This window comes from Rhinoderma darwinii, chromosome 2 (genome assembly GCF_050947455.1).
Source record: "Rhinoderma darwinii isolate aRhiDar2 chromosome 2, aRhiDar2.hap1, whole genome shotgun sequence".
NCBI lineage: Eukaryota > Metazoa > Chordata > Amphibia > Anura > Rhinodermatidae > Rhinoderma > Rhinoderma darwinii.
Window position 1 is genome coordinate 341,466,211 of NC_134688.1, and position 27,875 is coordinate 341,494,085.

The following is a 27,875-nucleotide window of genomic DNA, read 5'->3' on the forward strand; positions in this document are numbered from 1 at the left end:
TCTATTATATGGCGGTGTGCATGAGGTCTAAAAGCTGTTTGTGATATTACCTGACCATAACTAATAACTAATGTGATCTCAGACTACTGCTTTTTCAATTGCAAGGGAAAATGTCTGAAACCCTAGCCTCCGCTGGTGCTTAATATATCAGCCAATGCAAAAAACTGTATCTGCTTTATACCACTACACACAAGTGGAAGAGCAGATAAATTTTTTATATTACGGTAGTTAATATTTTAACTTTTTTTATGTTGAAAAATGCAAAGATTACAAATGTAGAAGAATTTAGATTTGAAATACATGATACTGGAAGTCCACTTTAAGGAACAAATCTCATCTACATGTTGCCAGATTTTTTTTTACACTGAAAATGACCTGTGCTGCAGATTTTAAAATCTGCAGCATGTCAATTTTTCTTGTTTATTTTCACCACGTATTTCACCACTCTTAATGGGAGGGGTGAAATTCATGGTGAAGCCCTCAGAAAATTCTGCAGCAAAATCTACACGTGTAACATGTGGTTTTTCTGCGGATTTTCACTGGATTTTTGTGCTGTGTATGCACCTACCCTAAAGGGCCTGTCACGTTTTACAAGAATAAAACTTAATAATTTTATTACGAAAATGTATGCAACTTTGCAAAATACTGCTCAAAAAGTCAAGTAGCTGTCCATAGCAAACAGTTACGTTGCTGCTTTCATTTTCACAAGGGCCTCTGACTCTGAAAAATAATTGGTTGCTATGGGTAACTTCTCCTTTTTTGCATTGTACTAGTTCTAACAAATTTCCCCCTTTGTTTTTTAATTCATTACTATTGATATTTTTTCTACTTACTGTCCGTGAATGAAAACAATAATTCACATTTAGAAACTGAAAACCCATGCTGATCATGTCTTCATAAGCAAGAAGAAAAAAAGGGAAGACACGGCAGTGCCGGTACTTTGTGAGTGCTGTGTTTGTGTCCTTTTAGCCCGTGTGTTTTTATCTTATAGGATTACGAAAATAGTGAAGAAAATCTGGATTTGGTGAGTGCCGTGTCTTCCCTTTTTTTCTTCTTGCTTATGAAGATTATATTACTCTACATGCTCATTTGACACGGAGCACCACTGCTTGATATCTTCCAACGAGTTTTTTCTTCTGCTGTGGATAACGCTGATTTTGGCAGCACCTGGCTGCAGGGTGTAGGTGCCGATCAATTTCTTCCGTTCATTATACCATTCTGACCATGTCCTGTTCATACAGATGTTGTGGTTGTATGAGTGTAAAGTCTCTGAACAGCAGCGACACAAATCTCTGTGCTGTCCTCGACTCCAGGTTGATAGCTCTATGGCATACCTCCCAAATTTCAAGTATCACAAAGAGTGACAACCCTCTTTTTTTGTCTATTTTTTTTTCTTTTAAGTCATGCCTCTAATCTCACCCAATCCCTGCCCATACACACCCGGTTCAGCCCACACAGTATCATGCTCCCATACAGTATAATACCAAATAGCTGCCCTTACACAGTATAATGCCCCCTAGCTGCCACCATACAGTATAATGCCCCCATAGCTACCATCATACAGTATAATGCCCCATAGATGCACCCATACATTATATAGCCAACACAGATGCCCCCATACAGTATAACTCCACAGATTTTCCCATGCAGTATAATGCCCACACAGATGCCCCCATGCAGTATAATGACCACACAGATGCCCCCATACAGTATAATGCCCCCATAGATTCCCTAATGCAGTATAATACCCAAACAAATTCCCCCATATAGCATAATGCCCCATGCAGCATAATGCCCCCATACAGTATAATGCCCCATACAGCTTAATGCCCCAAAACAGCCCCATACAGCATAATGCCCCTGTTATGGAATCACCAGTTGACCAATTCCCAGGGTGGAAGTTTATGGAATTGCTAGATGAGCGATTCCTTAAAGGCTGCTGTTAGGAATGAGCGTACAAATAAATCCGCAACTCCAAATCCATCACAACTTCGATCAACAGAGTCTAAGGCTACTCTATGGTTTTCGCCAGAGCCCACCGCAAGACAGGATGGATTTTGCTACATAGAAACCAGGTTGCTTTAACAGAGTTCGGTGTTTGATAAGAGGTGCAATGCAGGCAATAGCAGAACAGATAACAAGACAGCCAGAGGGTAAACCCAAGTCCAAATCACAAAGCTGGTGGATATCAGGGATTGCAGAGGTTAAAACCAGCCGGGAGCAGAAAGTCCAAATCAGTAAGCAGAGGGTAATCCAGAGACAAGCCGAAGTCCAGTTCCAAAAAGGCAAATATTCAAAGGTACAGGGTTGTGACAACTTGGGGTAAGTTAGCTCATGGGATCACCATCTCTGGGGTCAAGATGGTTGGCACACTTGAATATTTTCACTCCAACACCGTGGATTTGGTTTGAAACTGGCCGCAACCAGCTTTATTGTCTTCACTCATAAAAGGCAGTTTTACAAAAACCAGTATAAAACAAACTCCAGGCCGTCCAGCCTCTAACGAAACATATAGCTTCCCTAGCTATCAGGGTGAAAGGCCTTCTGCCCAGCACTTCACAACAAACGTGTGCTTACCAGAACTTTTGACTCCCACAGGCTGGCAATGCCTGTCTTCCTCAGGCTAGGAGCATTGTGTGAATAGATCACACCTTTCTTAAAGGAGCCTTCTCAGCTGGCAGCTAATGAGACACATAAATCAGCCCAAATCCTGGATTGTACAGAAGACTGAGGGGAACTTCTCTTTCACTCCAGCAACCCAGACCTTTTTCCAGGTTTCTTGCCTAATAAATAAGGAGAAAGGACACTTTTTCTTGTAACTTTCCTTTTAAGTATAACATTCTGGGCCCAAATCCTGCCCTTTAGTAGTCACGCTGCTACAGGGTATAGTCAGTAGCTTGATCAAACACATGGAAACCTGGAAAATCACAAGCAAAGAAAACAGAACCAACAAAGATTTAAATACTCCACCCTTCAATCTAATAGGAAGAAGGATACAAAAGTGGGATAGGCTTAACAGCTAAAACCAGAACCACTCCGAAGCTAGACTAGTAGTTATGGTAATCTTAAAGGGACGGACGTTTCCTAACAGTCCCCATAGCTGCCCCATACAATATAATGCCCCCATAGCTGCCCTTATACAGTATAATGCCCCCAAAGCTGCCCCCATAAAGCATAATGCCCCCATAGCTGGCCCCATACAGTATAATGTTGCCTTCCTACAGTATAATGGCCCAATAGCTGCCTCCATACAGTATAATGCCACTATAGCTGCCCTTATACAGTATAATACCCCCATATTACAGTATAATGCCCCCATACAGTATAATGCCCTCACAGGTGCCCCTATACTTTATAATGCCCCTATAGCTGGCCTTATACAGTGTACATAGTTAGTATGGTTGAAAACAGACACATGTCCATCAAGTTCATCCAAGGGATGGGAAAAGGGAAGGGAAACATTTCTACACATTGACATAGGAGCTGATGTTTTTTCGTTCTAGGAAATTATCTAAGCCTTTTTTAAAGCCATCTACTGTAGCTACTGTGACCAGCTCCTGCGGTAGGCTATTCCATATATTTACAGTTCTCACAGTAAATAAGGCTTGTCGTCTCTGCAGATTGAACATTTTTTTCTCCAAACAAGGGAGTGCCCCTTGTTTTTTCAGGGGGTTTTACATGGAACAGGATGTCACCATATTTTTTGTATGTGCCATTAATATATTTATATGAGTTAATCATGTCCGCCCTTAGTCGTCTCTTCTAAGGGCTAAATAGGTTTAATTATTTTAATATTTTCTCATAACTTAGATTCTCCATGCCCCTTATTAGCTTCGATGCTCTTCTTTATACTTGTCCAACTCCAGGGCATCTTTTCTATAAACTGGAGCCCAGAACTGAACTGCATATTCTAGATGAGGTGGCACTAATGCTTTGTAAAGTGGTAATATTATATCCCTGTCCCGCGAGTCCATGCCTCTTTTAATACACGACAATATCTTGCTGGCCTGATTGACATTGGATGCTGTTATTTAGTCTATGATCTACAAGTACACAAAGATTCTTCTCAACAAGTAACTCTCCCAGTATAGCTCCCCCTAGGACATATGATGCATGCAGATTGTTGGTTCCCAGATGCATAACTTTACATTTATCTGCATTTAACCTCATTTGCCAAGTGGATGCCCAAACACTTAGTGTGTCCAAATCAGCCTGCAATTTCCGAACATCTTCTATAGACTGAAAAATACTACATAGCTTGGTGTCGTCTGCAAAAATAGAAATAGTGCTATTAATCCCATCCTCCATATCATTAATAAATAAATTGAATAATAGTGGTCCCAGCACGGAACCCTGTGGTGCACCACTTATAACCGGGGACCATTCAGAGTAGGAATCATTAACCACAACTCTCTGTCCTTGAGCCAATTCTCAATCCAATTACAAACTATACTTTCTAAACCTATAGTCCTTAATTTACCCATTAGACGTCTAAGAGGGACAGTGTCAAAAGCCTTTCCCCATACAGTATAATGCCCCCATACAGAATAGTTGCCCCTAGTGCGAGTGCCCACATATGAAGTGCCAGTGCCCAAGTGGATAGTGCCACAGTGCCCATGTAGATAGTGCCACGCCCCCTTTAAGATAGGGCCACCCCCCCTGTAGATAACGCTACCCCCCTGTAGATATCACCATTGGGACTCCCTCTAGGGGCGGAATCCACGGCCAGAGCATCGGCAACGGGGATTCCACTCCAGGAGGAGCCCCTGACGTCAATGTTCATATATGGACAGTGACGTCAGGGGTTCCTTCTAGGAGTGGAATCCCCGGCGAGAGGGTTGGCAATGGTCTGGCAGGGGATTCCACTCCAGGTGTAGCCCCTGACGTCACTGTCCATATATGGACAGTGACATCAAGGGCTTTCCCGGGCACAGCGCTTAAAGTACCACCGTGCCTGGGGAGTCCTCGGCGAGCGTAGGAGCTCCCTCAGCATTAGTACAGAAGAGGACTCCCCAGGCACAGTGCTAGTTTAAGCGCTGTGCCCGGGAAAGCCCTTGATGTCACTGTCCATATATGGACAGTGACGTCAGTGGCTACTCCTGGATCGGAATCCCCTACCAGAGCATTGCCGACGCTCTGGCTTTGGATTCCGCTCCTAGGTGGAACCCCTGAAGTCACTATCCATATATGGATAGTGACGTCAGGGCCTCCTCCTGGGGAGGTATCCCCATTGCAGATGCTCTGGCCAGGGATTCCGCTCCAAGACGGTACACCTGAGGTCACTGTTCATATATGGACAGTGACCTCAGGGGTTGCCTCTAGGAGCAGAATCCCCTGCCTATGCTCTGGCTGGGGAGTCCCAATGGTGCTATCTACATGGGGGGGTAGCGCTATCTAGGTCGGGTTGGCCGATTTGAAAGGGGAGTGTGGCACTATCTATATGGGTACTGTGGCACTATATAGGAGCACTATCTACAGGGGACAATGCGACACTATCGACATGGGCACTGTGGGCACTATTTACAAGGGCACTGTGGCACTATCAACTTGGGCAATGACACCAGCCTGTGACCGCCCCAGTACTCGACCATCACTACAGATGGTCGGGTACTGGATCGTACCCGGCTCTTCCTAGTACCCCTGGTGGCGGTGGGTATTGGGGTAATAATGGGGGTTAGTGCTAGCCTTTTCACCGGCTGACATTAAGAGTCGCCTTAGTAATGGAAGCTGTCAATCAGCCAGCGGCCATTACTAAGATGGCAGTAATAAAGTTTAAAAAAATACAAGGACATAGAAAAAATATATTATTGAAATAAAAAACCCCCACACAACCCTCGTTAACCATTTTATTGAAAATCTAAAAAGCTGTCAACGAAGTAGTCCGAACCTGTAAAAAACACATACACACACAAAAAAAAAATTAATAACAAATAAAAAAGCAAAGCAATTATTAAACTTACCTTTCCTGGGTCCAGCGCTGGAGCTGCAATGTCAGCGAACTGGGCCCTATATCTAAGCCTATCATATGTGATCAAGTCTGCTGAGCCAATGTATCTAATCCTATCCATAGCTATAGGGTCTTAGTGCTATAGATATTCTGTCTCCCCTGACGTTTTAAGACCTTAGCAACACCCCATGGTGACCTAGCGATGTAATGTGATGCCAACGTTGCGTCACTATGTAATACAAATTTATTAAAAAGCTAAGTGGAAGTTTTCAGGGCCCGCAACAGTTTTAAAATATGTGTGCTGTGTGCTGCGCTTGCATGAAAGAAGAGAAAGCCGGCAAGGAAAGCCAATTCATTCTGCTCTCAATAGCAAGATATTGTGGACTGGTCAAGTGGTAAGTGATAATCAGGACTAATATATGTATGCATGTATATATATATATATATATATATATATATATATATATATTCACACACTCTATATGAGATTGGGTAGGTAAGAGGTGGTTGATGTAGTTCTTTATGATTAAAGGGAATCTGTCACCAGATTAATGCTGCCGTATATGAGGGCAGCATAAAGTATTGACAGACAACCTGAATTCAGGGGTCTGTAACTTGTCAATATGGTGTCGTTTTCATAAAATTACTGTTTATCAGGTGCAGCACAAGCTGAGCGCAGCGTGCTCCCCCTGCTGCTGATTGAGAGCTTTCCCATATTACTGTGCATAGAGAAGAAAGCTGTCAATCAGCGGCGGTGGGGGGGGGGGGGGATTAGCCTGCGTATAATGAATATAGAGGACTCCAGAGTTAAGGCGGATTCACACGAGCGTGTGCGCTTTGCGCGCGCAAAAAACGCAGCATTTTGCGCGCGTAAAAAACGCAGCATTTTGCGTGCGCAAAAGGTACTTGACAGCTCCGTGTGTCATGATCATATGGTGCGCGGCTGCGTGCTTTTCACGCAGCCGCCATCATTATGACACTCTGTTTGTATGTTTGTAAACAGAAAAGCACATGGCGCTTTTCTGTTTACATTCATAGTTTGACTGCTGTTGCACGAATCACGCACGTCCCATGGAGGTGCCTCCGTGTGGCATTCGTGATTTTCACACACCCATTGACTTCAATGGGTGCGTGATGCGTGAAAAACGCCTAAATAGAGGACCTGTCGTGAGTTTTACGCAGCGGACTCACGCTGCGCAAAAATCACTGACAGTCTGCCCTGCCCCATAGACTATCATACGTCCGTGCGATGCGCGTGAAAAGCACGCGCGTTGCACGGACGTATTACACGTTCGTGTAAATCCGCCCCTTAGAGTGTGTACATTATTAGGAGGACTCCTGGCTTGGCTTGTGCTTTACCCGATATTTACTACACCATATTGGCAAGTGACACATCACTGAAATCAGGGTTTCCGGCACTACTTTATGCTGCACTAGGATAGGAGTGACAGATTCCATTTAATTAGGTTCAATAAGGCTAGAACTTTTTTGTATTTGTGTTTGCTGTAAATACTGTGCTATTCTCACACCTCCAGTACCCTTAGACCTCATGCACACGACCGTAGCCATGTGCACGGCCGTGATATTTGGGTCGGACGGCCGCAGAGTGTCACCAGCGGGCCTCCCGCAACTTGCAGGCCGTGCACATGGCCGCGTGCATTCATTTTTATGAGCCTGGACCGCAAAACACGGCTGTAATAAGACATGTCCATTCTCCTGGGCCATGCACGGACCATGGAAACCACGATCGTGTGCATGGGCCCATTGAAATTAATGGGGCTGCAAATTGCGGTCGCAAAAATACGTTCGTGTGCATGGGGCCTTACTTGGTACTGTGGTGACTAGATGCCACAATCACGTGACATGAACACATCACATCATTGTGTAAGCAAGGTAAACAGAGATAACTGGGGACAGGCGGGTACCTGCGTTGCGGGAATAGCACAGAATTACTAAGATAAGTACATTACAATACAATCTATTTTTAACCTAAACCCCTATTAAACTAATTTTAATATCTCAGAATACCCCTTTGACAACCTTCCCCAGTGGTCGCTGCTTACTATGCTTCCCGCTGACCATTCTGCTCACTTCCCTCCCTCTAAATGTTCAAACGGTAAACCCCCAGGGGCCCTGACCAATCTCACTGTATGGGGCCCCGAAATTTCTGATGGCTGCCTTGTGTCAGCATGTGTGGAAATGAAATTCAACAATAAGCTATAGATTTTTAAATAGTCCTTGTAATGATGGGAGTTAATGTACTGCATGCATTTCTTACAAAAACACGTAATAACCCTTGACATTGTTACTTTTACACAGTTGAACACTCCAGGTTCCAGCCAAGTCAGTCTTCTACCTATAAGACAAATGGTCAATCTTTCTTTATCCAATATGGAACTGGCAACTTAACAGGCATATTAGGAATTGATCAAGTTTCTGTAAGTACCTAGATTCGGTAGGAGGGACATTGGTAAACAAATAATTTCAATTAAAAAGGTCATGAAAAGATTAGAGACGCTCAAATATTTGTAATTTTGTTTTGCCTAGTGTCTTGGGCACGTCTCTACTTGGAATTTAAACAAGCATATCATAATAGCGTCAGGTATGACCCCATCTGCCCCACATTTAGGGCACGTTCATACGTGGCGGAATTGCTGTGGAATTCCGCTGCGGATAGTCCGCAGTGGAAATCCACAGCAAACTTTTTATCCAATACTTTTTATGGCTTTTTAGGTAACTTAATGCAGACGTTGCGGAAAAAATTGTTGCGGAAAATAGGCTGCGGTGCAAAATTTTCATTCCACATCATGCATTGCTGCCAGCGGAAAAGCAGCGGATCTTCAGTACGGATTTCAGCCTTTGCAATGTAAAGGCTGAAATCTGCGGCAAGTCCGCTGTCAAATCCGCAACATCTGAACAAACTGTCAAATATGCAAATGTTGCTGCAGATTCGTTGCATAATTGCTATGAATTTGCAGCAAAATCTGCAGCGGACAATTTCTGTCACATCTGAACATGCCCCTACACTTCTTTGCATAGGAGATTGTCACTTATACAGAGCGAAGAGCATAGGAGGCAGTGCATGACACTCCCGGGATAGATCTGCACTAGCACCAAAGAAAAGCAAATCAAAGGCTGATCTAACTCCTTGAGATCTTTGTAATTTGGGAACTGGAAAAATAAGTCTGAACAAGTGCTTGTCAAGGGATGGTAGTGTGGAATTGTGACATGAACAAGAGCAATGAGGACACCCATTTACATTTTGCTATAAGACCCCATCTCTATTGTGCATGCTTCACACCACAACATGCTGCAAGTTGTGCCATGACCTGCCTAAGTAGAGTCGTGTGTTAACGAACCTTCCCTTACCCCATCCTATCCCCCACCCCCACCTTTAGGAAAGACACGTGACACCGAGGTTGGATGTGAAATGGCCACAGCAGCCGTTTATTAATTTTACAGTTTTATAAAAACAATTTAAATCCGAAACCTTCGGATAACTAGTTAGGAATCCACCAGAGAATTCCTTCTAATAATTCACATGACCCAACATGGGTCAGAAACGTAAATAACAATTTAACGTTAACATTAACCCGAGCAGAGGAAGTCCTTGAAGCCCTTTCAGATATTCCTTTTTTAAGAACACACCGAGTTAGCCATCTGCAAACCACTAATTACCTCCAGCCGTAAACCAGCTCGGAAGCACCGTTCACCTCTGCAGATGGCTCCAACCACTAGAAGTCCACTTCAAGGGGATAACACCCGATGAAGCCCTCAAGTGATATACCGACCACTAGAAGTCCACTTCAAAGGGATAACACCCGATGAAGCCTTCAAGTGATATACCTTCTACCAGAAGACCACTTCAAAGGGATAACACCCGATGAAGTCTTCAACCATGTACCTTTTTTGGGGGACGCATACCCCCGATGCGACCCCCCCACCATTTTTTACTGACTGGCCTCAAGGACTCCCCCCGCCAGCTGCCATGACAATAGGACCTACTCAGGAAAAAAGGAAAACATATTAGATAAGCACACAAATAAAACACAACACTCATATACGGACGTACGCAAATACCCACCACGTAACAAACCAAGGGCAGGAGGGTGGGAGCTTGTTCTTACTGTGCTACTGCTCCCGCTGCTTCCGGCTCAATGCTGAAAACAGCGGGAAGAGCAGCAACGGCCCCCCTGACTCCTCCCTGACCCCCTCCAACTCCCTCCAGCTCTCCCTCACCTGTTAACCCTTTCCCTACCAGGGAGGTCATGGAGGCTTCCCCTTCAGCCCTGCAGGCTCGGTCCAGCCCCTTCTTGACCTGCCTAAGTAGAGTCGTGTGTTAACGAACCCTTCCCTTACCCCATCCTATCCCCCACCCCCACCTTTAGGAAAGTCACGTGACACCGAGGTTGGATGTGAAATGGCCACAGCAGCCGTTTATTAATTTTACAGTTTTATAAAAACAATTTAAATCCGAAACCTTCGGATAACTAGTTAGGAATCCACCAGAGAATTCCTTCTAATAATTCACATGACCCAACATGGGTCAGAAACGTAAATAACAATTTAACGTTAACATTAACCCGAGCAGAGGAAGTCCTTGAAGCCCTTTCAGATATTCCTTTTTTAAGAACACACCGAGTTAGCCATCTGCAAACCACTAATTACCTCCAGCCGTAAACCAGCTCGGAAGCACCGTTCACCTCTGCAGATGGCTCCAACCACTAGAAGTCCACTTCAAGGGGATAACACCCGATGAAGCCCTCAAGTGATATACCGACCACTAGAAGTCCACTTCAAAGGGATAACACCCGATGAAGCCTTCAAGTGATATACCTTCTACCAGAAGACCACTTCAAAGGGATAACACCCGATGAAGTCTTCAACCATGTACCTTTTTTGGGGGACGCATACCCCCGATGCGACCCCCCCACCATTTTTTACTGACTGGCCTCAAGGACTCCCCCCGCCACAGCGAAACAGGCCTTGACCACCTTAAGCCTGTGAGTTCCTCCACACCACCACCGCCCTTTCTATGCCTTCTGCTTTCGCCAAGCTCCACAGATCAATGCCAACCTCGGTCAGATGAACCCCGTCACTCCTCCAGAAATTCCCCACTCCTGACTCCAAATCCCTATGCCTCACGCAAATGCCCCCGTTCTTTGCCACAAAACGGGACACCGCCCGATTAACTTTAATGCGAGCCTTATTGACTCTCTCCACCGATCTAGCCAACCGCCAATGTTTTCTTGGGACTATGTCCGACCACACTATCACTAACTTGGGATAAGATACCCACAAACACAACATATCGTGTTTGATATCCCGCACCAACTCACGAAAGGGGCGGACTCCTAAGTCATTCCCACCCACGTGCAGCACTAAGACCTCCGGAACCCTATCAAGCCGAGCATATGTCTGGAATTCCGCCAACACCCTGCTCCACGACATACCTCTAAATCCCAGCCAATGCACAACCGCATCCTGTCGCGGAATGCGCAACTGGCGACCATCCGGGCGGACGTCCGCCCTCAAAGCCCCCCAGTGCACGTAAGAATGACCCATCAACCACACCAAACACGGAGGCGAATCTGAAACGGAAAAAACAATTAGGCACCACCATATAACATTTTTAAAGCGTTAACAACAAACCTCATAACATATGGGGGCGGACATAGGACTTAAACCTGTTGGACTCCCAACGACCAATACGCCGCACCCCCTCATCATCCAACCCCCAGCGCCCCGCTTCTGTTGCTGCGCCAATCCTAAAGGAGTGAGATGAATATGAGCCTGCCGCAACACCAACCGCCGCCAAACATTTTTTAAATACAGCTCCAAACTGAAACCTGGACAAAAACGACCCGTCCACATGACGTAACAAAGGCAAATCTGGAGACCCCCTTTTCGGCGTAAAACCCCGCATGCACTCTACTGGGCACATAACCAACCCCGGGAGGGCGAACAAAACTATCAGTTTACCCTTCCCCACTTGATCAGTTTTTGACCGACGCAACCATACCTCCAGCCGATCTGCGAAGAGGCTCACCTCCCCAGATCTCAGCCCCCCTGCCTGTTTAGTACTTGGCGATACCAACTCACCTATTCTAAATGCCCCAAAGAACGCTAACGAAAAAGCTAACCGAAACAAATCCATTTCGGCTGAAGAACGACAGACCGATGCTAATGAACCGCCCAACGAGCTAAGCAAAGCAAACGACACAGGCCTTCTACTATCAGCCTCCACCCTACCTCGGCGCAACCCCTTCAAAGCCTGCGATACCAGAAATTCCTTCGATACATCCTGAAAGCCCCGCAACTTAAACCCAAACGCCACCGCAGATATGAACCGGTTCACCTTCGCCACTGAAAACCCCGCCTCCCAGGCGTCCCCTAACCAGTACAAAAGTGCCACCAACCTGTCTCTATCCGTATTGACGTCACCCAACTCTCTTACCCACTCCTCCCACTGCCTCCAACAAGCAGCATAAGCACTCCACGTCGAGCGCGCCAAAGACCTTTGTAACAGTTGTTCTACGGGACCGATACCAGATCCCAAAGATGCTCCGGACAAGCAAAACCGAGACGTTCCGCTCCCGGTGCCAATTGCCGAAACCGGTCCCACTGCGAGCGAGAAAGAGCATCAGCGATACAGTTCCGTACACCCGGGACATGCACCGCCACTACCCACGCGTTCAACGACAAACACACCAACACTAAATGTCGCAACAATTGAACTACCGGAGGAGAGGACGCCGTGATATTATTAATGGCCAGCACCACCCCCATGTTGTCGCAGTAAAAACGGACCTTCTTATCCCTGAGCCTGTCCCCTCAAATGGTAGCCGCCACCACGATGGGAAACAGCTCGAGCAGGGCCAGATTCCGCGTGAGTCCACTGGACACCCAACTAGCCGGCCATTGACCCGCGCACCACGGACCTCCCCCGTAAGCTCCAAAACCGCCCGCCCCAGCCGCATCCGTAAAAATATTCAAATCACTCGTATCCTGCGCTGGGGCCATCCATAGTGAGCGACCATTGTACTGGCCCAAGAAGTCATCACAAACCTCAAGATCCGCTCGGTGCTCCTCCTTGAGCCGCACAAAATGATGCGGCGCACGCACTCCCGCCGTTGCCGCCGCCAACCTCCTACCAAACACCCTCCCCATCGGCATAATCCGGCAGGCGAAATTCAACTTCCCCAGCAGCGACTGAAGCTCCCGCAGCGTCATTTTCGTCAGTCTACAAGCCCGCCGTACCTCCAGCCTCAAAGCACCCAACTTATCCGCAGGGAGACGACACTCCATTGCCACCAAGTCTATTTCAATTCCCAAAAAACAAATCGTCGCTACCGGGCCCTCCGTTTTTTCTGGCGCCAAAGGAATACCGAAATCCCTCGCCACCTTCTGTAGTGCATGAAGCAAATTACCGCAAACCGGCGAACCCCCCGGGCCAACGCACAAAAAATCATCTAAGTAATGGATCAACGAGTCGACCCCGGATACTCCCCTCGTTACCCACTCTACGAAGCTACTAAACGCCTCGAAGTATGCACAAGAAAGGGAACACCCCATCGGAAGGCACCGATCCACGTAAAAAGCCCCATCCCAAAAACAACCCAACAGCCGTTGGCTTTCTGGATGAACAGGCAACAACCTGAACGCCGCCTCGATGTCGGTTTTTGCTAGCAGCGCACCTGGACCCGCAGCCCGCACTAAACCCACCGCCTTATCGAACGAGGTATAGACTACGGAGCACAACTCGTGATCAATCCCGTCATTTACCGACGAACCCTTGGGATACGATAAATGTTGAATCAAACAAAATTTTCCGGGCTCGCGTTTAGGGACAATACCCAACGGGGACACAACTAAATCTTCTACAGGCGACTCAACAAACGGCCCCGACATGCGGCCCAACGAAACTTCTTTCAACAACTTTTCCGACACGACTTTTGCATGCAAGTAAGCCGATTTTAAATTCCTCCGCGTAACCGGAACCTCATAAGGAGGCGGAGGAATAACAAAACCAACACGAAACCCTTCGGAAAGCAACTTCGCCGCCGCCCTATCTGGATACTCATTTAGATAAGGGGCCATCTTTTCCACCCTCACCGGCGACACCCCCTTGACCAGCCGCGGAGTGCTGGTTCCCTGACCTCTTTTTTCGCAGACATTTTGCCGCCCCGTGTGATGCACCATTACACTCGGAACACACGTGCTTGAACTTGCACGTGGCCCCGAACTTACACTGGCCTTCATTAAATTGCCAGCAAAAACCCGCCTTTCCCCCTCCGCTTTGTCCAACCTGACTAGACTGGCCTCCCTGGCCGGCGCTCCCGGGAAAGGACTGCCTAACCGGAGCCGTAACCCGTAACCAGAGAGCAATATCCTTCTGGTCCCACCGAATCGCCGACCGAACCGCTTTCCGCTGACGGAATTGCTCATCGTATCGCAGCCACGCCTGACCCCCATACGCCCTATGAGCCTCCCCAATGGCATCAAAATAACAAAATAACGCCGAACAATTTTCCGGCGCCTTTTCCCCTATCACACTAGCCAATATGGCGAACGCCTGCGACCAATTAACGAACGTCTGCGGGATAAGCCTATACCGCCGCCGTTCCTCCTCGTCCTTTTTACTCTCGTCCCGCTTGCTCTTATCCAAATTAAATTTAGCGAGCGGCAAGAGAGAAAAAATCTCAACATATTCGTCCTTCCAGATCCGCTCGCGCACCTCCTGCTTTAAATGCGCCCCCAACGGACCTTCGAAACAAACGTACACCTCCCCCCGAGCACGGTCATCAATACGCACCCGATCGCCATCCTTTTGTGCCTCGGTCTGTACCGACACCGCGACCGCCTCCCTAACCGCCAGCACGGGCCGCGCCTGTACCAACCCCAAGTCCCTGGGGCCCTCCCACACTACCGCCGGGGACACTTCCGTAACTAACGGCGCCGCCGCCCTATCTAGGCGCCCAACCAGCTCCCTCAAGCAACCCACTAAGTCTGCCAGACCCGCGCCATCGCGCCCGCCCGCGCCACTACCGGCAACCGATGCGACGCTAGCAGTCCCCCCACCGACACCCGACATAAAAATCGCTGGATATGACAATGATGGAGTTACACACTCACCGGGCCGCACAGGCGCTGTGTTCCCGTCAGCCGGACCATCCTGACCTCGACGATACACGTCCAGTTCACCTTCCTCGAGCTCATCTCTCGCAGACGACTGGCCATCCCACCGACATCTTCGGATCGGAGATGATGACGCGCTGACCGATGGGCCGGCAACCTGCCGCCCGACCGATGGAACCCAGACTTCCGACCGGACCTGTTGCCTCGACGTCGCTGCAGATCTAGGCGTCCGTCTCGATGATCCTGAAGAAGCCTGCCCCCTGGCCGGAACATCACCAGGCGGGGCGGCCGTACCTCGTCCTCCGAATCTTCCATCCGATGGTGGAGGGGTGACAGGGAGCCCGGCCTGCGACTCCCTGCTCACCGCCAGACCCCATCGCGGCCTGGGATTCCTGCCAGGACGCAGGGCCTGGGAAGGGGCGGTCCCCCCAGCTGCCTGGCCTGCAGCGTCCGAGATCGGGCTCCCCCTGCGACGCCGTGTCCGCGGGACTGCCTCAGGACTGAGGCGCTCTGGAGGTCGAGACCGCCGGGAGGGACGGGTCGACCCGGCCTGCGTCGCCGTCACCCCCGGCAACGCTCTCTGCCTGCTCCGGACAGGAGCAGTTGTTGCCGACTCCCCCCCCGCCGCCATGCTAGGAAGGGGGCCGGGGAGGGGAGCCTGTCTCCTGCAACAGACCCCGAACGCCGGGCCTGACGTGGCAACACGGCGTCCGGGATCCTCGATAATGCAGCCACGGTCTCCTCCAGCCATCCGGGACCGTGGTGCACAGCAGCAGCACGCAGCTGCTCTAACAAAACCGCCTCCGACATACAGTAAGAGCGCGGGCAACGGGGAGCTTGTTCTTACTGTGCTACTGCTCCCGCTGCTTCCGGCTCAATGCTGAAAACAGCGGGAAGAGCAGCAACGGCCCCCCTGACTCCTCCCTGACCCCCTCCAACTCCCTCCAGCTCTCCCTCACCTGTTAACCCTTTCCCTACCAGGGAGGTCATGGAGGCTTCCCCTTCAGCCCTGCAGGCTCGGTCCAGCCCCTTCTTTAATAGTTGTGATACAATGGGAAGAATATATTAAGGCAGGTATTGGCAGGTGGAAAAAAATCTGCCTCAAAATTCCTTCAGGGCATGATGCTTCTTTTTCCCGCAAGCGTTTTTCTCTGCTCGCGAGAAAAAAGCGCCTCCGCCTCCCATTGAAATCAACGGGGAGGCGTTTTCGGAAGTTTTTTGGCATGGTTTCCGCATAAAAAAATGCACCACAAAAACAGGGCCTAAGACTGGCGTTTCAAAACAAGTGTTAAACGAATCTACGTTGGTAGGAAATGCGTCAAATTTATTAGGAGATGCACACCTCTTAATAGATTTGGCACATCTTTGGCTGTCCATGCTACCGAATTGCAAAACTATGCCTGCTATGTGCAGGTGTAAATTTACGCCATAACTTATCACAGTTTCTAGGATAAGTTATGGTAAATCTGTGGGAGTCTCCGCACCCAAACCCCAAAAGTAAAAAGTTGCTAATTTTTGTGCAAATATGGGTAACACCAGAAATCTGGTATATAACTTTTGATAAAATCTCCCCATTATGTTTATACTCAAATAAAGAAGCTAGTTACTTTCAGAAATGTTCCCCCAAACCATCCACAAAATATTTTTTGCTGTCCTTTAGATATTTTTTTCCATTGAGTAGACAAATGTAATGTCTGCCTACATTAGCAGACATAGGCTGAATATTTTGTCTATGTATTGGCTTTATGTAGCATCTATCAAGTGCATTAATTTCTAATCTATATCTTCTGTCTCGCAGGTTCAGGGTATAACTGTACAGAATCAGGTTTTTGCAGAAAGCGTGTCTGAGCCTGGAAGCACCTTCCTAGATGCAAATTTTGATGGAATTTTAGGTCTGGCATACCCATCCCTTGCTGTGGATGGTTGCACACCAGTGTTTGACAATATGATTGCACAGAATTTAGTGGAACAACCAGTATTTGGTGTCTACATGAGCAGGTAACAGCAGCAGTTACAGGGAGAGATCATCCTGGCCCTGTTCACACGGAGTTTTTTTTTGCAGGCAGAAAAATTCTGCCTCAGAATTCCTTCAGGAATTTTCAGCCGGATTTTAAACTGCCTAAGCCTTTTTTCCGTTGCTTTCAGGGCATTTTCTCGCTGTACTTTTTGCTTGCTGCCATTGAAGTTAATGCAAGGAAAAACATTCGGAAACCAACGCCGCAGGTTTTCTCTGCCTCCCATTGATTTCATTGACAGGTCAGAGTCGGAAACCGCGGCAAGAAAGGACATGCCGCCCTTTTTCCCAAGAGTGTTCAAAAGCAGCTCGGGTAAAAAAAAACGTGTCTGGTTCCCACTGAAATCATTGGGTGGTGATATCGGACGTTTTTTGCCACTGATTCCGACGCGGTTTGCGCATCAAAATCAGCGCCACATAACTCATGTGAACAGGGCCTAAACGAGCAGTTTTGGACAGATCTTCATATTGGGTAAAATAGTAAGGTCATTTAACATACCAGGGCCATTACTTCTTTCACTGTGGTCCCTTAAATGCACACTTTAGGTCCTTAACGGTCAATGCACACGATGCGTATTGCGTGTGGAAAATCCGCGGCGTAATACAGCACCAGTATAGTCAATGAGATTCCAGGCAATCTCATGTACACGCTGCAATATTTTTCGGGACAGAAATTGACCTGCGATGCATTTTTTAGAATCCGCAGCATGTCAATTTATCTTACGTTTCCACTTGCAAATTGTATCTGCCTATTTCTGTGGAAAATTGCACCAAAACCCACAGTATGGAAACGCGCCAAAAAACGCATCAAAACTTAAAAACCACACCAAAAAATGCATAGAAAAATGCACAATTAGGTGCGGTATTTACCTGCGAGTTTCCTGTGTATTGCTGCAGTTTAAGTGCGTATTTTCCGCAGCAATATACGAAACGTGTGAATGTAGCCTAAGGGCATGACCACACGTGGCGGATTTCCTCCGCAACTGTCCGCATCAATGGCGCACAGAATCTGCGTTGCAGATTCTGCTGCGGATCTGCACAAAATGTGCAGTAAATTGATGCGGACTAGCTGCTGCGGACTGCGGGAAAAGTGCTTCCCTTCTCCCTATCAGTGCAGGATAGAGAGAAGGGACAGCACTTTCCCTAGTGAAAGTAAAAGAATTTCATACTTACCGGCCGTTGTCTTGGTGACGCGTCCCTCTTTCGGCATCCAGCCCGACTGTAAAGGATCTGCCAGGCACAGCAGGGTTAACTCCCAGAACTAATCAGTCAGCACCTGAGAATACATCCCTGAGACTGACTCCTGCTTCCACCATTCAGGCTGGCAGGCTTAGGAGTGGGAGAGCCTATCGTAACCTGGCCAGACTCAGCTAGCTCCCGCCCTCGGTCTATTTAAGCCTGCACTTCCTGTCCCTCTGTGCTTGTTACTGCTTTTGTTTCTTTCCTTGTGGTTTCCTGGCCCAGCTACAGCTCCTGCTATTTTTGATCCTGCTCCATACCGACCCTGGCTTACCGACTACTCTTCTGCTTTTCGTTTTGTACCTCGCACACTCCTGGCTTGACTCGGCTCGTTCACCACTCTGGTTGCTCACGGTGTTGCCGTGGGCAACGGCCCCTTTTCCTTGCTTGTGTTCCTTGTATGTTTGTCGTGTTTGTCGTGCACTTACTGAGCGCAGGGACTGCCGCCCAGTTGTACCCCGTCGCCTAGGGCGGGTCGTTGCAAGTAGGCAGGGACAGAGTGGCGGGTAGATTAGGGCTCACTTGTCCGTCTCCCTACCCCCTGCCATTACATATCTCCATGGATTTTATCACCGATTTGCCTCCATCCCAAGGCAAGTCGGTGGTGTGGGTGGTGGTGGACCGCTTCAGTAAGATGTGCCACTTTGTGCCCCTCAAGAAACTACCCAACGCCAAAACGTTGGCTACCTTGTTTGTCAAACACATCCTGCGTCTCCATGGGGTCCCTGTCAATATTGTTTCGGACAGAGGGGTACAATTTGTTTCATTGTTTTGGAGAGCCTTCTGTATGAAGTTGGGGATTGATCTGTCCTTCTCCTCTGCCTTCCATCCTGAAACCAATGGCCAAACGGAGAGGACTAATCAATCTCTAGAACAATACTTAAGGTGTTTTGTCTCTGACTGTCAATTTGATTGGGTCTCTTTCATTCCCCTCGCCGAATTTTCCCTTAATAACCGGGTCAGTAACTCGTCAGGGGTCTCTCCTTTTTTTTGTAATTTTGGGTTTAATCCACGGTTCTCCTCCGTTTCACCTGGTAGTTCCAACAATCCTGAGGTAGAGGTCGTTCATCGGGAACTGTGCACAGTCTGGGCCCAGGTTCAGAAAAATCTAGAGGTGTCCCAGAGCGTACAAAAAACTCAGGCTGATAAAAAACGTTCTGCTAACCCCCTGTTTATGGTCGGGGATCTGGTGTGGTTGTCGTCTAGGAACTTGCATCTCAAGGTTCCGTCCAAGAAGTTTGCTCCCCGGTTTATTGGGCCGTATAAGGTCATTGAGGTCCTCAATCCTGTCTCCTTCCGGCTGGAGTTACCCCCGTCTTTTCGGATACACGACGTGTTTCATGCCTCCCTCCTCAAACGCTGCTCCCCGTCCTTGGCTCCCTCGAGGAGACCTCCTGTTCCCATCCTCACCCCGGAGGGGGTGGAATTCGAGGTGGCCAGGATTGTGGACAGCAAGATGGTCCAAGGCTCCCTCCAGTACCTGGTCCATTGGAGAGGATACGGGCCCGAGGAGAGGACTTGGGTACCCGCCCGGGATGTTCACGCTGGGGTATTGGTCAGGAGGTTCCACCTGCGTTTCCCCAGTAAGCCAGGTCCACTTAGAAAGGGTCCGGTGGCCCCTCATAAAAGGGGGGGTACTGTAAAGGATCTGCCAGGCACAGCAGGGTTAACTCCCAGAACTAATCAGTCAGCACCTGAGAATACATCCCTGAGACTGACTCCTGCTTCCACCATTCAGGCTGGCAGGCTTAGGAGTGGGAGAGCCTATCGTAACCTGGCCAGACTCAGCTAGCTCCCGCCCTCGGTCTATTTAAGCCTGCACTTCCTGTCCCTCTGTGCTTGTTACTGCTTTTGTTTCTTTCCTTGTGGTTTCCTGGCCCAGCTACAGCTCCTGCTATTTTTGATCCTGCTCCATACCGACCCTGGCTTACCGACTACTCTTCTGCTTTTCGTTTTGTACCTCGCACACTCCTGGCTTGACTCGGCTCGTTCACCACTCTGGTTGCTCACGGTGTTGCCGTGGGCAACGGCCCCTTTTCCTTGCTTGTGTTCCTTGTATGTTTGTCGTGTTTGTCGTGCACTTACTGAGCGCAGGGACTGCCGCCCAGTTGTACCCCGTCGCCTAGGGCGGGTCGTTGCAAGTAGGCAGGGACAGAGTGGCGGGTAGATTAGGGCTCACTTGTCCGTCTCCCTACCCCCTGCCATTACACCGACCTCCCTGGATGACGCGCCAGTCCATGTGACCGCTGCAGCCTGTGCTTGGCCTGTGATTGGCTGCAGCCGTCACTTAGACTGAAACGTCATCCTGGGAGGCCGGACTGGAGACAGAAGCAGGGAGTTCTCGGTAAGTATGAACTTATATTTTTTTACAGGTTGCTGTATATTGGGATCGGTAGTCACTGTCCAGGGTGCAGAAACAGTTACTGCCGATCGCTTAACTCTTTCAGCACCCTGGACAGTGACTATTTACAGACGTCTCCTAGCAACGCTCCCGTCATTACGGGAGCCCCATTGACTTCCTCAGTCTGGCTGTAGACCTAGAAATACATAGGTCCAGCCAGAATGAAGAAATGTCATGTCTAAAATCAAGACGCATCCGCAGCACACATAACGTGCATGACCGCTGCGGACTTCATTGCGGAACTTAGAATCTCCATTGAAGTCAATGGAGAAATTCCGCCATGAGTCCGCCACTGCTCCGCAACAGACAGAGCATGCTGCGGACACCAAATTCCGCTCCGCAGCCTATGCTCCGCAGCGGAATGTTACGCATCGTCTAAACGAACACTTCTAAATAGAAGTGGAAGTCAATGCAGAAACGGCTCCGCTGCGGATTAACGCTGCGGAGTGTCCGCAGCGGAATTTAAGTGAAATTCCGCCACGTGTGAACCCAGCCTAACACTGCAGGCAATAACAGAATGTTTCTCGACTGTACAGCAGAAGTTTCCATTTCGATGCCCTTCTCTGTTACCTGACTTCTGCAGATATTCGCTGAAGCTTTACCTCACTAAATTCCTGCTGTGCCCGCCCCATTCATGTGCTCTGCACATAAGGCATCTTAACCCCTTCCCTCTTTAGCCACTTTTGACCTTCCTGACAGAGCCTCATTTTTCAAATCTGACATGTTTCACTTTATGTGGTAATAACTCCGGAATGCTTTTACCTATCCAAGCGATTCTGAGATTGTTTTCTCGTGACACATTGGACTTTATGTTACTGGCAAAATTTGCTCGATATGTTCAGTATTTAATTGTGAAAAACACCAAAATTTAGCGAAAAATTGCAAAAATTTGAATTTTTCTCAACTTAAATGTATCTGCTTGTAAGACAGGCAGTTATAACACACAAAATTGTTGCTAATTAACATCCCCCATATGTCTACATTAGATTGGCATCATTTTTTGAACATCCTTTTATTTTTCTAGGACGTTACAAGGCTTTGAACTTTAGCAGCAATTTCTGACATTTTCAAGAAAATTTCAAAAGGCTATTTTTACAGGGGCCAGTTCAGTTGTGAAGTGGCTTTGAGGTCCTTATATATTAGAAACCCCCAAAAAGTCACCCCATTTTAAAAACTTCACCCCTCAAAGTATTCAAAACCGCATTTAGAAAATTTCTTAACCCTTTAGACTTTTCACAGGAATTAAAGCAAAGTAGAGGTGAAATTTACAAATGTCATATTTTTTTGCAGAAATTCATTTTTAATCCAATTTTCTTTATAACACAGAAGGGTTTACCAGAGAAATGCCACTCAATATTTATTGCCCAGGTTCTGCAGTTTTAGGAAATATCCCACACATGGCCCTAGCGTGTTACTGGACTGAAGCACCGGCCTCAGAAGCAAAGGAGCACCTAGTGGATTTTGGGGCCTTATTTTTATTACAATATATTTTAGGCACAATGTCAGGTTTGAAGGGCTCTTGCGGTGCCAAAACAGTGGAAATCCCTCAAAAGTGACCCACTTTGGGAAACTACACACCTCAAGGAAATTATCTAGAGGTGTAGTGAGCATTTTGACCACACAGGTTTTTTACAGAAATTATTGGAAGTAGGCCGTGAAAATTAATATCTAAATTTTTTCAAAGAAAAAATGCACCACCAAATTTGTAAAGCAATTTCTCCCGAGTAAAACAATACCCCACATGTGGTAATAAACGGCTGTTTGGACACACGGCAGGGCTTAGAAGGGATGGAGCACCATTTGGCTTTTGGAGTTCACATTTAGCAGGAATGGTTTGCGGAGGCCATGTCACATTTGCAAAGCCCCTGAGGGGACAAAACAATGAAAATCCCAAAAAGTGATTCCATTTAGGAAACTACAACCCTTGAGGAATTCATCTAGGGGTGTAGTAAGCATTTAGACACAATAGATGTTTCATAGAATTTATTAGAATTGGGCAGTGAAAATAAAAACAATCCTTTTTCTTCAATAAAATTTAGCTTTAGCGCAAAACTTTTCATTTTCTCAACAAATAAAGGAAAAAAAAGAACCCAACATTTGTAAAGCAATTTCTCCCGAGTAGGGAAATACCCCATATGTGGTCAGAAACTGCTATTTGGGCACACGCCAGGGCTCAGAAGGGAAGGAGCGCCATTTGGAGTGCAGATGTTGCTAGATTGGTTTCTGGGCACCTGTGGGACCAAAACAGTGGAAACCCCCCAGAAGTGACCCCATTTTGGAAACTACACGCATGTTAACCCCGCAGGTGTTTTGTAGAAATTAGTGTGCACTCCATGTTGCAGAGTGAAAATGGGATTTTTTCCATAGATATGCCAATATGTGGTGCCCGGCTTGTGCCACCATAACAAGACATAACAAGACAGCCCTCTAATTATTATGCGGTGTTTCCCGGTTTTAGAAACACCCTACATGTGACCCTAATCTTTTGCCTGGACATTTGACCAGGCTCAGGAGTGAGAGAGTACCATGCGAAATTGAGGCCTAATTTGGCGATTTACAAAGTATTGGTTCCCAACTGCAGAGGCTCAGATGTGAAATAATAAAAAGAAACCCCTGAGAAGTGACCCCATTTGGAAACTGCACCCCTCAATGCATTTATTGAGGGGTGTAGTGAGCATTTCACCCCACGGGTCTTTTCCATAAATGAATGCGCTGCGGATGGTGCAAATTAAAAATGTATATTTTTCCCTAGATATGCCATTTCAGTGGCAAATATGTCATGCCCAGCTTATGCCACTGGAGACACACACCCCAAAAATTGGTAAAAGGGTTCTCCCGGGTGAGGCGATGCCATATATGTGGAAGGAAACTGCTGTTTGGGCACGCTGTAGGGTTCAGAGCGGAGGGAGCGCCATTTGGCTTTTGGAGAGCGGATATTGCTTGGCAGTAGATTTGTTTGAGTATTGCTGGTGTTTCCGTTTATAATGTGGGGGTACATGTAAGCTGGGCAGATTACATCAGGGGCATAGTCAGGTGGTATAATAATGGGGTAAAAAAACAATAAAATTATCCATAGATGTGTGTTACGCTGTGAAGCAATCCTTTCTGCACAGGCAGGTGTCGCACTGATATATGGCGTGCTTTCTTATGCCCCTTTTGGTCCACACTCCGCACCTTTGCAGTTTGGGGAATTTTGCTGGGAAAGTGTTGTCCTGGTATAATACGGGCACCCTCGCTTCCAGCGGACATGTTTGGGCCCTCCCCTTCCTGGTCCCTAATTTTAGATCCTTGATAAATCGCCTCTTCAAACAACTGCATATTTTTTATTTCCTGACTTATTGGAGCCATAACTAATTAGATTTTTTCATAGACGTAGTTGTATGAGGGCTTTTTTTTGCGGGACGAGCTGTAGTTATTATTGGTACCATTTTGGGGTACATGCAACTTTTTGATAACATTTGACCCTATTTTTTGGGAGGCTAGGTAAACAAAAAAACGCAATTCTGGCATAGTTTTATTTAGTTTTTTTTATACAGCGTTCACCAAGCGTTATAAATTACATGTTAACTTTATTCTGCGGGTCAGTACAATTCCGGCGATACCTATTTTATAGGACTTTTTTATGTTTTGCAACTTTGTGCACAATAAAAGTAATTTTGTAAAAATAATGGATTTTTTTTGTCGCCAAGTTGTGAGAACCATAACTTTTTAATTTTTTTGTCGACGCAGCTGTATGAGGGCTTGTGTTTTGCGAGACGAGCTATAGTTTTTATAGGTACCATTTTTGGAATATGTGCGACTTTTTGATCATTTTTTATTCCAATATTTATAGGACAAAGTGACCAAAAAACAGAAACTCTGGTATAGTTTTTTACGGTTTTTTTAATGCAGTTCACCGCATGCAATAAATATTATAATATTTTGATACCTCAGGTCGTTATGGTCGCGGCGATGCCAAATACGTATGGTTTATTATTTTTTTTCAATAATAAAAGGACTTGATAAAATGCAATCCCCCTTTTACTCTTATTTTATTACTTGCAACTTTAATTGTTCTTAAACTTTTATTTTTTTCACACTTTTTTTATACTTTTTTTACACTTTTTCTCAAGTCCCACTAGGGGACTTGAAGGTCCAGCTGTCAGATTTATTTTTCTCTAATACATTGCACTACCTACGTAGTGCAATGTATTAGATCTGTCAGTTATTCCCTGACAGCAAGCCGATTAGGCTTCGCCTCCCGGCGGGGCCTAATCTGCTTCCGTAATGGCAGAGCAGGAGACCATTGTGTCTCCTGTTGCCATAGCAGCAGTTGCCAGTCCCGATTGCCTGTCAGGGCTGGCAATCTGCTAGTAACCGCTACGATGCAGCAATCTCTTTCGATTGCTGCATCGAAGGGGTTAATGGCAGGGATCGGAGCTAGCTCCGGTTCCTGCCGTTACAGGTGGATGTCAGCTGTAACATACAGCTGACTTCCACTGCTGATGACGCCGGATCAGCTCCTGACCCGGCGCCATCTACGGGGGCGGATCTTGACTGGTTTCCATGCTAGGCAGACCGGGAGGCCATTATTAGGCCTCTGGTTGCCATTACAGCCACCGGAACCCCGGCAATTTCATTGCTGGGGTTCCGATGAGCTGAAAACACCTTAAGTGCAGCGATCGCATTTAAGCGCTGCACTTAAGGAGTTAATGGCGGGGATCTAAGCTAATTTCAGTCCCCGCCGTTACAGTCGAATGTCACCTGTAAGATACAGCTGAGATCCGACGATGATGGCACCGGCTCAGCTTCTGAGCCGGTGCCAAACATTTGGCGTATGGGTACGGCAAAATGCGGGAAGTCAATGCTTTCCATGGCGTACCCATACGGCAAATGTCGGGAAGGGGTTAAACACGGCAGTATTTTGGTCATTACTTTGCATCAGTATTTGTAAGCCAAAACCAGGGTTGAAACCTACACAAAGAAAAGGTATAATGGAAAGATTTGCAACTCTTCCGTGTTTCGGACCAAAATACTGCCGTGTAAAAGAGACCTAATACCGTTAGGCTGGGTTCACACGACCACATTAACGTCCGTAATGGACGGACGTATTTCGGCCGGAAGTCCCGGACTGAACTCAGTGCAGGGAGCTGGGCTCCTAACATCATAGTTATGTACGATGCTAGGAGTCCCTGCCTCTCCGTGGAACTACTGTCCCATACGGAAAACATGATTACAGTGCGGGACAGTTGTCCTGCAGAGAGGCAGGGACTCCTAGCATCGTACATAACTATGATGTTAGGAGCCCGGCTCCCTGCACTGAGTTCGGTCCGGGACTTCCGGCCGAAATACGTCCGTCCATTACGGACGTTAATGTGGTCGTGTGAACCCAGCCTCACTGCTGAGATCTCTGCTTTTTTCAGGCAATTCTTACTGCTTTCTGGTTCAGATTCAGGCGGAAGCAGATAAAGCAGAGCAGAAGTTACTAATAGCGTTATGTGCAAAGGGAATGCAGCGGGCAGGCAAAGCAGGAAGTCTATGAAGTGCAGCTTCAGCCAATAGCTTCAGAGCAGGAAGGGATTCAGAGAAGTGGTGCAGTTTTGGGAATTTGTACTGTTTGTCCAAGTAATATGTAGTCATTGTGTTATTTCTGTGCTACTAAGGACCTGTAATGTACAGGGGCCAGAGTGAAAAAAGTAATGACCCTAGTATGTTAAATGACCCCTTATAGGTCAATTTTACTAATTATGAAAATGTGTCAGAGTTTAACTTTAAAGAAATGTGACTTGACTTTCTAATACTAAGAGGGAAGTTCTGAACTTTTTTTTTGGCCGTGTACACCTTTTCAAAAATTTCCTTCAAAAGTGGGCGTGGCTTAGTAACAGGTAACGGGGTCGCCTGCGGCCCAACAAATTTATTATAATTTATGCCAGAACCTGGCTTAAATTATAGTGGAAATCTACACCAGCTCCTAGCCCCGTGCCAGGCCCTGTACCTCCCATGATAAAAAATAAAATTAAAAATTAAAATAAATTAAAAAATTAAACAAAATGTACTCACAGCTCCGCTTCTCGTCCCGGATTTTCTCAGGCTCCGACATCAGGCTGCGTCAGATCCTTATATGTGAGACAGCATACAACATCCTGACGTTATACGTGCTGTCGTCACATATGACGCTGCTCAGTGTGAGAGCCTTGTATGTGCCGCAGCCTGATGTGTGAGCCTGAGAAGATCTAAGGGGGAGAAGTGAAGCTGTGAGGTCAGTCAATTTTTAGTGATTTATGTCCGATTGGGGGAAGGGGAGAGGGATGGGGTCCGCCAGTGCGACCACAATTATTATGCCACATTTGTGTCGCACGAGCAGTAGAAAGATGCCACAGATTTATAAAGAGTCGTGTTCATGTTAATTAATCTGTTGCATCTTACTCCAGTGGAGCAGACTGGCATATGAATCACCAGTCTAAGTAAATCTGCCCCTCTGTGATTTAATTCCTGGCCATTTTCAAGATCTGTTTGCTGTGGGTGGATAATTACATTTTTGTTTACATTCAGAGGCTGAAAAAGCTGTAGAAATCTAGTTCTGCTTACAGCTGAGAGTTTGTCACATTTGTCTCCAGTCTGGAAAATCCAATGTGAGCTAAACAACATTGACTCCAGACTACGTTTTTATCTACACCGATACATTGGAACAAACTATCAGGATAGGATAAAGATTTGTTGCTGATGTATTTAGCTCCCAGAAGTTGCACATGCTGTATCAACAGTATACCGTGTGCAGTATACAATGCAGAGGTGGCAGTGCGGAGACACATTTGCTCTACACAATAGATCATTTGACGAATATAAAAATGTATAAGCCTGTAATCTCTTCTATTACTAATGCCTATGAATCTAATTTCTAAGGGACCCGAACTCCCCAGTAGGTGGAGAGCTGGTTCTTGGTGGCTATGACGCATCACGTTTCTCAGGTCAACTGAACTGGGTGCCAGTTACTGTACAGGGATACTGGCAAATCCAAATTGATAGGTAAGTCCTTGAAAGTCTTACTGTTCCAAGTGAAAGGCCTAAGGCATAAGTATAGGGCCTTAATCGTTTAAATGCATTTATATATTTTTTTTGGGTTGTCATTCATTTCTAATACTATATTCAAGGCGCAA

At 46.9% G+C, this 27,875-nt stretch overlaps 1 protein-coding gene across 1 annotated transcript in view; it reads left to right on the top strand.

The window, feature by feature from the left end:
* CTSE (cathepsin E) overlaps window positions 1-27,875 on the top strand; it is a 73,506-nt gene that overhangs the window by 2,794 nt on the left and 42,837 nt on the right. The window contains exons 4-6 of the mRNA XM_075850679.1: window positions 8,267-8,385; window positions 16,884-17,083; window positions 27,622-27,744. Of these exons, the coding sequence (XP_075706794.1) occupies window positions 8,267-8,385; window positions 16,884-17,083; window positions 27,622-27,744 (442 nt within the window). The remainder of the gene's footprint in view (window positions 1-8,266; window positions 8,386-16,883; window positions 17,084-27,621; window positions 27,745-27,875) is intronic.